Source organism: Haliaeetus leucocephalus, unplaced genomic scaffold (genome assembly GCF_000737465.1).
Source record: "Haliaeetus leucocephalus isolate CR32 unplaced genomic scaffold, Haliaeetus_leucocephalus-4.0 Scaffold657, whole genome shotgun sequence".
In the NCBI taxonomy this organism is placed as follows: domain Eukaryota; kingdom Metazoa; phylum Chordata; class Aves; order Accipitriformes; family Accipitridae; genus Haliaeetus; species Haliaeetus leucocephalus.
In genome coordinates this window covers 4,644,427-4,656,438 of record NW_010973093.1, presented here as the reverse complement: position 1 = coordinate 4,656,438, position 12,012 = coordinate 4,644,427, and the positions used below count along the sequence as shown (strand labels likewise).

The 12,012-nt window shown below is 50.1% G+C and overlaps 2 protein-coding genes across 2 annotated transcripts in view; one reads left to right on the top strand and one right to left on the bottom strand.

Annotated features, from left to right (window-relative positions):
• The window catches only part of NTN1 (netrin 1), a 104,078-nt gene extending 103,550 nt beyond the window's left edge, over nt 1–528 (top strand). The window contains exon 6 of the mRNA XM_010579437.1: nt 200–528. Coding sequence (XP_010577739.1) covers nt 200–528 — 329 coding nt within the window. The remainder of the gene's footprint in view (nt 1–199) is intronic.
• Nucleotides 529–7,720: 7,192 nt separating this feature from the next.
• The window catches only part of STX8 (syntaxin 8), a gene marked incomplete at its 5' end in the record, with an annotated part of 113,807 nt that continues 109,515 nt past the window's right edge, over nt 7,721–12,012 (bottom strand). The window contains one exon of the mRNA XM_010579495.1: nt 7,721–8,699. Within this exon, the coding sequence (XP_010577797.1) occupies nt 8,632–8,699 (68 nt within the window). The remainder of the gene's footprint in view (nt 8,700–12,012) is intronic.

Sequence of the window (12,012 nt, the reverse complement as noted above, 5' to 3'; positions counted from 1 at the left end):
TGTGGTAGATGGCCTGGGGACAGAGGTAGTTTTTGTGCAACCACCACCCTTGGTTGTTGTCCCCCAGCCCGGGCTCAGGAGACAAAATCCCTTTTCCTCACTCAGGCTATTAGGTAAGACTTGAAATTCATTTTCTTCTTGCCAGCTCAAACCGTAACATCTTTTCCTCTCTTGCCTCCTCGTTTTTTTTTTTTTCCAGCTGTCCAGATCCACATCCTGAAAGCGGAAAAAAATGCCGACTGGTGGAAGTTCACGGTCAACATCATCTCCGTCTACAAACAAGGGAGCAACCGGATACGGCGAGGAGACCAGACCCTGTGGATCCACTCCAAGGACATAGCGTGCAAGTGCCCCAAAATCAAGCCCATGAAGAAGTATTTGCTGCTGGGCAACAACGAGGACTCTCCTGACCAGAGTGGCATCATTGCAGACAAAACCAGCCTGGTGATACAGTGGCGGGATACGTGGGCTCGGCGGCTCAGGAAGTTCCAGCAGCGGGAGAAGAAGGGGAAGTGTAAGAAAGCCTAAAGGAGGAGAAGGCAACGGAGCGCGCGAGAGGGAGAGACTGACTGTGCATGCTGCTTTGTGTAGAGCTGGGGCGGGCAGGGACCGGCGATGGGGATGGCGGGAGGAAAGTCACGCTGTTGGGGCGGGCTGGGAGGGATGGGAGGGACAGCAATCATGGCTGTGGGGCTGTCAGGTTTGCACCTCGTATCCTGGGAGAAAACAAAACACAACAAAAAAAAAAAATCGCACATGTGGATATAAAAGGAGTGTGGGTGCAGGCGTGTGGCACCCGGTGCCCCCCAGCTTCCTTCTGCCCCGTTGGCTGAAGAAATCGGAGACACCAAACTGCCTTCCAGCTGCTAACATCTGCTGCTTCCAAAGCACGGCACGGGAACATCAAACCTGTAAGAAACTAATCAACAACAATGCTGGAAATTAACTCCCCATCCCCCAAAATACGTATTCTCAGCTTAGGTTGAACAAGACAGTTATTGTAGAGGGAACTAAACAGAGACTTATGGCTGAGGACAGATCTGAGGATCGACTAATGGGTTATTTGAAGACTGTTTGGTATCCAATAGCCGTAACAATCACCCGCTGTACGGTACCTAGGAGTGGCTGAGGTGTCCAGCTGTGGTGATGCTCTAATCCCAGGTTAGGCACAGCAAAGAGGCAACCCCATTACTGGGCAACTTCCACGTGGGCATATCTCGGGGAGTGACTCCTTGCTCCGGCCCCCATGCCCTGAGGAGTTCTGCACCCTCCCTGCCAAAGGAGCATGAGCCACGGGATGCCCTGCCCCGCTCCCAGCCACTGATCCACAGTCGAGGAGTTAATAACCAGGATCCCCAAGGAAACATCCAGACTTTGCAAAAAAAAATAAGTTGGCATCCAGTTCCCATAGGTGCCCTGGACAATCTCGCCCATCGTAGTCCCTGGGTCTCCACTGCGGCCACCCCTGAGACCTCCTTCATGGGCTTGGTCCTCTCTGCTGCTGTCAGCAGACTGATGAACTCTCAGATGATAGAAAAGCTGTGCAGATGACATCAAGGTCCTGGCTGGCCACTGGTTTCACTCCCAAACTCAGCCAGCTCTCCCAAACATACACCACCTCTGCCCTCGCCCCCTCTGGTGCTGCAGCTCCCTGGCATCCCAGCATAAGGTGGCCAGCCTGCTTGGGAGACAAAGGAGGTGGGACAGCGAGGGCCAAGGGACTGTCCCCATGGGAAGCAGGGCCAGTGCAGAGCTCTAAGGCTTGGCCAAGTTACAACGAATGCAGGGCAGAGACCTGCCTAAGGGAAGGGGTCTCAGCCAGCGACTGGATGACCAAGGTGTGACCCACATGCAGCTCCCCAAATTACTCTCCTACTTCTGCTGGGGGTGAAAAACAGCAAATCTAAATTTCCCAATCTCTAATCACTAATGCACTAAGACAGGTAGTGGCTGCCTCATCTCTGTCTCACACCCCACGCCCCAGCCCAAGGGCTGGAGCATCTTTCCCCAGGGCACTCTATGGGCAGGACTGGCTGTGGTAGTGTTTGTCATCCAGACATTGCATCCCCACGCCAGGCTGCTCCCCTGCCACACTGGCCCACGAGGAATAGGGATATCTGAGTTCACCTAATCGATGGAGACAGGCAATAGCCAGGGTGGAAAGGCAGGGAGGGCAGGACGGGTACCTGGAGGAGAAGCAAACATTAGTCGCTACGAAAAGCAAAACCTCCCTGATATTTTTCCTTTTAGGAAACTTGGAAACATCTATTTTACGACATTTTCCAGTGGTTTTGCCTTGTTTTATAGCAATTGACAATATTTATATAATGACATAAACCACCATAAAGCAATGCAGCCATGTAAATAGGTGTAAAGTGGAGGGCTCCCAGGGAAGCACCAGCCAGCGCCGGGCTGCTGGAGACACCACCCAGAGGGAGCAAGCTCTGCTGAGCCTTCCCCTGCAACCGCAAGGCCCCTCCAAAATTAGTTTGGGTATTAGGAGAGAAATCCCACACTGGACATCAAGGAACCCACCCCTCAAGTCCATGTTTTCTCCCCTTACCCAGAGCAGACTTAGTTTTCCTTACTTCAGAGCTCAAGGAGAGCCAACAGTTTTGCAGTCAAGGGAACCCAAGCCACCAAGTTTTGAAGGATAAAATCTGACCTCAAGTGTCTAAATGGAGGCTTAAAGCCCCAAAGCGGGGGTTGGATGCTGTCCTGCAGCTAGCATCAGAGGATACCAGGGACACCCCACACCAGCTGGGGACAGCTTGTCCTCAGTTAGCTGGGATGCCCTTGAACCACGGGAGCTCTTCAAATGGCCTAAAAGCAACCGGATCCAACCCAAAGCCAGTTCTCCACTTGGAGAGCTGGAAGGCAAGGCCAGGGGATGTGGAGACTTGGGAACTGCCCACCGAGCACACCTGGACACCCAGCGCTCACTCCCATTTTCCAACCCTGGTGAGTGCAGCCATCCTCCCCAGCACAGCCTTGACACCCCCAAACCGACCCAGGGACAAGCCCCAGCCCCTTCCCCTATCCCACAGGTTTGGGAGGCTGCAGAAGAAACACCACCCACTCCGTCCCATGGCCGGACCCCTCCAGGCACCGACACAACCTGGGAAATCAGAAGGAAACAGAGTTTGCACAAGATGAAACAACTCAGAGCCCGCCACAGCCAGAGTGACCCGCAGAAGTGAAGTGCCCCACCCTTGTCCCACCAGGACCCCATACCTTGAACCCTGCTGGAGTTCTGCGCTTTCCAACGACACTAGAGAAGCCCCTTCACTCCATCCATGGTCCCCCAGTGCCCCTCGTGTGCTCCCAGTAACCTTGACCTGCAGGAGCTGCTGGTGTAGCTGGTACACAGCCCTCCTCCTCTGGAGAAGGCAGAGCAGCCCCAGTTTTGGGGTGTCTGGGGGTGCAACTCTTCCCTGCTCCAGGACATCTCCTGGGGGGACACCTCTGTCCGGTCACCCAAAGAGGGACAAGATGTCACCCCTAATCATCAACCTCCACGGCCAGGGGTGCAGCTCTGTTGGGGTACCAACCGCATCACGACCAGCGAGGAACACAGGCGCCCACCCATCGCCCTGGGGACAGGACCAAGGTCCTCGGTAGGGTGGAGGGGGGGGCTGGGCAAGGGGCTGCGGTGTCTTCAGCGTGGCTTCGGAGAGCAGCTGAAATGCCAAAACAATCATCACTCGACGGTAGCACCTGACAAAAGTCGTTTCGTCTCGTTTCTGTTCATTTCGTCGTGTCTGTGCCCTCTCCCCGCACACCCGCCTCCTCTCCCCTCACAAAACCTGTGTTCGTTTTGGGGTTGTTTTGTTTTTTTTTTTTTTATTATTTCTGTTAATATCTTGAACTGTAAATGTTGTTTAGTTATGACCATTGCATACTGCTATGGCGATGTTTCTTTACAATGCATACTAATATATTATGGTTATTATATATGAATATATTTAATGACACGTGAAAAAGTTGTGGATTTTCTTATTGTTTTTCCAAGTCGTTTCTTTTTTTTTCTTTTCTTTTTTTTTTTTTCCTCTTTGTTTGTTTCATTAGATTGGCTGTAATTGAACCCGAAGGAGCTTGTAACTGTTCAGCACCCACTCGGTAGAACTAAAGTCAGAAACCAGTTGAATAAACTCTTGTAAACTGTAAAAATCTCCAAGGATCTCTGCTTCCTCCCACCCCGCCAGCCAGCAAGCCCGAGAGATGGGGACCTGGGCAGGGAAGTGACGGTGTCCCCTCTGCTTCCCTAGGTCTCTGCCAACATCCCCTTGGCAGGGTCCGAGGTGGTGCACAGCTATTTGACTGTCAGTCCCAGCCGCATGTCCCACCAGCATCCTCCCAGCAGCGCTCCCCACCAGCGGCCACATGCCCTTGGGGACAGTGGGGTCTCTGCGGGCTCACGGTGGGTGGGATGGGGGGTCCCCACCGGCACCTCTGGGCTCCCTGCGATTGCTGTGAGTGCTGGACCCGGGTACGTCCTGCTGGGCTCCCCATCCTTCCTCTGCTGCTGGAGGGGACTGTGCCCTGCAGTGGGACAGAGCCAGGGCACGCCGAAACCTGTGAGACCCGGCACAGAGGAGGTGGACAGGCATGGGGACAGGGGACAGCCAGAGCCTGAGGACAGGGAGCTGCCAAGCCTGCTCCGGACCCATTTTCTACCCCCATGCACAGGCTGCTTGCCAGCGCCATCCCTTTCTGCCCATCCCAGGGGGTCCGGGCTCCACCGCCCATCTCCCACGGGGCATCAGTGCTGCCAGACGCTACTGAGCCAGCTGGCACTCGAGACCAGGCAAGGGCTGGTGGTACGACAAGCTAGAAAGCTGGAGGTAGGGGGAACTTAGGCAGCAAAACACTTCCAGAGGTTAAAATACAGGCAAAAGGTCCTGCAAACTGCCGCGGGGTCAGCCTGCCTGACCCACACCCTTAGCGTCGCTGGTAATTTATGAATTGGAAAACATCTCGGAGGTCAGAAATCTCAGATCTTTATTGCGGAGACAAATGGGTCACAGGTGCCACCACCTCTGCTCCAGGGCTGTCACCTACAGCCCTGCAGAGAAGCAAATGGGTTTCCCAGATCACTCTGGCTCCGTGTCCTCCTGGCTGGTGGCCTATTGTCCAAAGAAGACACGGGGGCTCTGAAAAGAGGGGGAAGAGCCTATTCCCACTGAGGGCCGGAGCTGGAGCGGTTGTTCTCAGCCTGGTCCCACCAGGCAGCGCGGGAGAGCGGCCGTCCACTGCGCTGAGCTCAGCACTGAGCTCACACCCAACCTCCAGAAATAAGGGTGTGTGAAAACGCCCAGCAGCCTTTCAAGATCATTTTTATCCTCACATAGGAGCTAGGGACTTCTTATCAAGGGCACCTGGACATGCAAGTGCCTCTAACATGTACCAGACCTTCCCCCAGCACTTGTATTTTTGATGAAATAACAACTGGAAGCAGCTAAACTCCCAAGCACGTCCTCCAAGAGAGAAATGAAGGCGATGCAAGGGAAGGTGAAGCCTGGGGTGTGTCTCCAGGCACATTCCAGGGCAACAGGGAAGACCTTTGCTTGGAGAAGCCATCGCAGGTACATGACTCCAGCAAGCCCATGGCACAGATTCAGTGGGCAGCTTGAGTATCCTTTGCCCCACGCCTGGAAATCAGAGCAACCAGCAGCACGGTGAAACCGCACCAGACCCTGGCAAGCTGGGCTCTCCAACCCCGCCTGCTCAGAGCCAAAAACCAGTGGCTCTGATATTTTAACCTTCCTTTTTCTTTGGTGGGGCAGGGAGACAGAAAAGCTTTCCACAACAGAGCAGAAGGCTGCCAAGTCCACTTTTTAATAAAACTCCTCACCCACATGACACATTAAATGTTACCTAAAGGGCAAGTCTGAGAACCCCTTTGTTAGACATTTCAGCAGAGCAAAGCCTCACGTTTCTACCTTTCCCGGGTGCTAACAGAAAAAATGTGTTTGAGGACCCAACAGATCAGAAAACTTCTTTTTAAAGCCTCTATCAGAACAAAGTCACTGTCACATTGATCAGGATGAATTACGCATCCATCCTGCGTGTCCTGGGAATTCAAACAAAACCTTAATTCCCTCCATAAACGACAGATTTAATTAGAAACCCAAGTCTGTAGTCTCCTCTTAATAAACCACGTTATTCTCCTGCTGTCACCAAAGATCCGTGGGGCTGCACTGGAGCCGTGCGTGAAATCCCTCTGCAGGGCTTGGGCACAGACTGCTGATGAGAAACAACTCCAGGAGAGTTTCCAGTGTTGGTCCCTCCACAGAACTGCAGGAATCCACAAGTTTTAAACACGTCTCCAAAGCTGCCCCTTATTTGTTTCCAGCTGGAGCAGCTTTGCTTAAAACTCCATTTCTAATCTGAGATCAAGCAATAAACTAATAAAAAACCTGTTGTGTCCTCTTGAAAACCACGAGAACGTACAACTATCTTTTTTTTTTTTTTTCACTCCCCTCCTTTGAAGGCTGTAAGATGAAGCATCTCTCCAAGGAAAAGCAAGCAAACAGGCACAACCTGGACTGAACATTTAAAGGCTTTGAGGATTTTCTCCAGCAAAGCACATGGAGATGTGCGGAAGACTCTGGTCCACCCCAGCCATCGGCATCGTTTTGTGTCCTTTGCCAGCAGAACATGGTATCTAGTCAGCCACCACAAAGCACAAGCCTGGATTTTCCACCTTTGGTAAACACCAGACGAGGATGCCGAAGCCAGCAAAGCACAGTCTGCCTTGCCCCAAGATTTTGAATCCCTCCGGAGGAGCTGGTCTGTCCTCCAGCTCCGACCTTCGGTGCCAAGCATCAGAAGATAGGTTGGGCACTGGCACAGAGCCCCATTTGAAGCTCAGTGCCCTGCACCACAAGGCACAGCTGTATCTACCGGGCTTTTTCTCCACCAGGAGCACACAGACAGGGCAATGGTGCTTTTCAGCTCCAGGGAACGGTTCCTATCATCATCAGTGATAGGTATGTATTTGGTGGGGTACTCAACAGCTCCCTGCCTCTGTTTCCTGCAAAATCCCATTTTCTCTGTCATGGCCAGCTCTGTTGTTCCCACTTAAGGTCCTGGAGTAACTGAGTCAAAGCCTCAGCCCCAGCCAACACCTGCCTGCTGCAAGGAGAAGAGCAATTTTGCACTCCGATCTGCAGATTGCCAAGCACTTAACGAAGGGACCAGTGCCCAAGTCCCAACAGGTAGTTGGGAAACAGCCCAGAAGAGCAAAATGGCTTTGTGTCACTCAAGAGGGGACGCAGCACCGGGACACCCTGGTTTCCCACCTCCCAGACCAGCGCTAGACCTGCTAGACATGCCACCACCCCAGCTGTGCGGGTGGAGAGCAGGGAGAGGGAAACGAGTGCCAAGAACCCGTTAAGAGCTGTGAAAGGAGATACTCCACCACCATAGGTGAGGACTAGCCCAGGGCTGGCAAGTGTTACGGATCTGCCAGGAAATGTACGTCATGATACACAGGAAGTCTGACAGGAATTGCTTTTTTCCTTCTCCAAATCAGCTCTCAGGAAATGGAAGAGTTGGAGAATCATTCAAGTGGAACACGAGACGGTAGGAAACAATAAAAAACTGAGGCAGATAAGTTGTATATAAATGGATCGGCTTTTATTCAATATTTATTGCTTGCTCTGTCCATTCTGAAATCAAACTGGTATGTATAACAAAATAATTATTTTTTGGCCAGTTGTGTCAAGCGAACGTTGAAACAAACATTCAATACTTCTTTTTCATTAGTTTTTAAATAGGTAATCCTTCCTCTCAGTTTTAACAGCGTGTGAAAAGTTATAAAAGAAAGAGGCAGACCTCGATCGCCGAGATTAGTACATTAATGCCAGCGCATCACCTGCGTTCAGCCTGGCAGAGCACGGCCGAGCATGTGGAGAGCGCACCTTTCTCATGAGCACGTGTTGGACAAGGTTTTCCACTCTTACGCACCTGGTTTGAGACCTGCTGCTGTTTACATTTCTATCCGTGGAGATCAACAGCGATAACTCTCCCTGACAGGCCAAGGACTGACTCACTCGCCAGAGTTTCTGTGCAGCTCATGGGGGTCCTGCGTCTCTCCGCAGGGCTCCGCGTGCTCTCGCTTCCCATCCTACGAGCATCCAGATGCAGTCATTCCCCAAAACATATATTCCTCAAAAAATGCAAGCATTTTCATTCCAAAGAAAGGTATCAGAAAGCAGAGGAGTGCTACCGCTGTACTTGAAAACCACACCTTTATTTTAGTATTTTAAAGCCCTCGGGACAACTGACCGCTCAGCAGAAGCGGCAGCGGGCTGGGCAGGCAGCACCCCGACACCAGCGTGTGCTCAGACACAGATGCGCTGAGAAGTGAATCTATTGTACAGCCAGCTGCAGCCTCCCGAACGCCAAATGAAGGTGGGAAGAGAGTCCTTTTCAAGTTCAAACCCTCCACGCAGCACTCTTCAGCTGTGCACTGAAGGAAGAACGGATGTCTGTCGGACACAGCTTCATTCTCATACTGTTGAGTTTATTTAAAACACAGAAGGTTTTTGCACAAAGTCGGTCTCTTCTCTGGAGTCCTCCGTGCTCAGCTGTCGAGCAGCAGCTCCGACGGGCCCCATATCCGCATTACTGTGTCGGCCAGACAGCAACCACAGCAATCGCAATCAGCAGCAACACAATCACCACCAGCATTCCTGCAAAAGATGAAACGACGTTAAGGTTGCTGCCTTCATCTTTTACAATTGGTCTTTTGCAATTAAATTCTTCCTCTGAGTCCTGCTCCTCCTCCCAGCTGAGACAGATTTTCCCCCATGCTTACCCCGTACAAGCCCCTCACCAGATCCCTGCATGCTGATGACCTGAACAGCAACATGGACACAAAGCCCACGTTGGTAGAGCAGCTCTTTCTCTTTCTGACCCTTCAAATTAATTTTTTTTTAACTGTGCCTGCAGGGTATCTTCCTACTTAAACATCTGCCCTGCAAAGATTAAGGGATATGTTTATCTCATGGCAAGGCCAGTTAAGCTTTTCTAGAATCCCCCTGTACCATCCCATTGGGGCAAAGGATTATTCAGAAGGAAATCCAAATTGCATCAGGAAATTGTTTCCAACATAAAGTACTCCTGCTTTCAGACAAAAAACTATTTGCAGAGCAAAAGCAGGGCTTTCAGGTATGTTCCTGACTTGGGAAAATGAAGATCAACCAGCATTAAAGAGAGTGTAACAGTGCTCTGCCCAACCGTGCAGCACACGGGCTCCGTGTGCTCCATCCTGCCCAAAACCATACCGGTTGCTACCAGTTGCAGAAGTTAATGACTAATATGATCTTACAAAACTTCACGACTACTTTTTAGTTTGGGCACACCATGCTGCTCTGAAGAAGGACAGCGTTAAAAAAGTGTAAGTTATGGATCGTTTTGAAGAATGATCCAGAAAACCAGCAAAGCAGATTTTTTCTCTCTTGACTAAACAACAGCAATAAGGTGACACAGCTGTCAGATGCCTGCTAGAGGAAACTAATTCTCCTCAGTTCCCCCTTTCTTAGAGGGAACTCTCCCCTTTCTCTCCCCTTTCTTAGAGAGGAAGAAATGCTTTACTGAAAATGGACTGGATCCCTGCAGTCCACCCCATCATCTCCCTCAGCAGCCCCAACACGTGAACTCCTCACACAGCCGGCTGGACTACTGCCCGCTTCAGGCACTGGCATCACACACACAGGCATCCCCTGAGGTTAAACGATCTTTTAATTAGGAGGCTTTTGTTTTGGTTTAGTATCTGCTCCACGCTATCCCCCTGTCAGAGCTGTGGGAATATGTTAGGGCTCCAAAAGCGGAAAAAATGTCCCTTCATTTGGTCTGCTCACAGATGACTATTACTCAACCACTTACAATATTTACAAGTCCAGCTCATGGCAATTAAAAAAGGATGTATTAAAATAAACTCCTCTTTCCAAGCTGGAAAAGGATATTAGACATTGCTTTTTGTAAATAGTGTCATGTTTTCTGTGCAGAAACTGTTTTTCTGCCAGGGGTCCAGGATTTTTTTCCAGGGAAATAAGAGTTGCCACCAGCAGTATTTTTTTCTTTTATGCTCAGTTAAAACCATTTGTTATCTGAAGTGAGCTTGAGCAGCGCTTCACTGCACTGGCTCAAGCAGCTCTTAGATATTGAGCCTTTCTTTTCCTTGTAGGAACAGCTGACTGCAAACAGAGACGGCAGCAGCTCCGTACCCTCCACCCGGGATGCCCAAGGACTGCGGCAGGACTCGGCACTGCGGTGGGGTGTGGGGACAAGCTCTTTGGCTAGGCAGGGACAAGTCCTTTAAGCTGAGTGGTGTATAGTTACTGCATGCTTTGGGGTAGGATGATTTGGGGGGGGGGGGGGTTTAGAGCTTCAGGCTAAACCTGGATGAAACTGCTTATTAATCACATTAAGCAGAATAAACTAGTAAAAATGCATCTGTCTGTTCCTGCCGCTCTCTTTGCACACCTAGCAAGGGCTTGAGTTTGGCTCTGACACCAGAAGCCGCCAGGACTGTGCTTCACAACGCTGCCTTTTCAGCTAAAGACCACCGTGCTTGCACCCAGCCCTGGCAGGCGCAGGGCAGCCAGGGTCCGTGCCAGGGCACCCACGAAACCAGGTTTGTCCCAGAGGATGCTCCCACCGCTGGGCTCCTGCAGAACCTAGCCGAGCTCCAGATCCTCATCCCAGGTCAGTGTCTATCAACCACATTTGACGCAGCTGGATCTCGGACCATACACGGGCTACTTGCTCTGACCCACTGGAATGGGTGAGAGAGGGGTATTGTTCAGTTTTCAACCTCAGCCAACCACCCCACGTCATCCAGCAACACAAACTGTTAGATTAATCCATTGGGAACACGATCTATACTTTTACCATCTTTCTAGTTTTGCGCTTTTTACATCTTAATATACATTTTGTAGTCTTCAACAGAGCCAGAAGAAAATAATTTGCTTAAACTGGGAAGAAATAAGATCTGATAAAGCTGCCGCATTCAGATTCTCTGTTATGTTTCGCACTGGAGGGAGAAGTTTTAGAGGGTGCAAATCCTTAGCACAGTTTCAGTGTAACAGAGTTTATGGACTTCAGCAATTAAGAGACAACAGAGATCACTTGCTTGGAAAATACTCTATAGGTGTGAATTAGTAATGATACAAAGTGGAGTTAATGGGGCGTAATTATTCTTTGACAACTCCCAAGAAAAACTGCACATAAACCTAGAATTATGACACAGCAGGAAGAGGGGAAGGTGGGGGACTAATAAAGTATTGCTAACGGGCAATAGCAGAATGAATAGGAAACTTTAGAGGACTTTCAGGGCAACAAGAGTGGGACAGCAAAATTAAATAAACTTCATTTTATCCCTGGAAAGAGACTGGTATTAAAAACCTGGAGCCACTTTTCTGTTTCCAAAAGCAGTGGTCAAGTACTTACTCCCCATGTGAGAGACAGAGAAGCAGAGATGGCACGTGTCGGTGCAATATAAATCAGCAATCCGCTAGTATTAAAGGCTTATCTGATCCGTGCGATATGCGCAAAAAGAACAGGATGACATAAATTGGCAATAGCACACAAATTTCAAAGTACCTCTTGCATGATAGAGACCAGATGTTACGCACATTTCCCCCCCGCCCATACTACAGAATAGCAGATTAGAAGGATCTGAAGCTTTTAAACCTGGGTGTTTCACAGAGTACAACATGCTTTCCTAACAAAAACTATGGATAGGATCTGACAGTAATTATGCACTCTAGATTCCCTGCCTGCTTTGCCTTTTTTTGCTCAAGTCCTATGAAGTATAAATATTCCCCTCGACAAGAACTCCTCAAAGAGAAGTTCAGGAATCAAAGCCACTAACAAAGTAAACAGGATTCAGAGAAGAAAAAATAAAAGATTCCTGCACAAAAGAAAACAGTGACAGGAATACAAATTTGAAATGCATTTCTCAGGGAAAGGTAGGAAGTGAAAGCAGAAGTCTATGTGCAA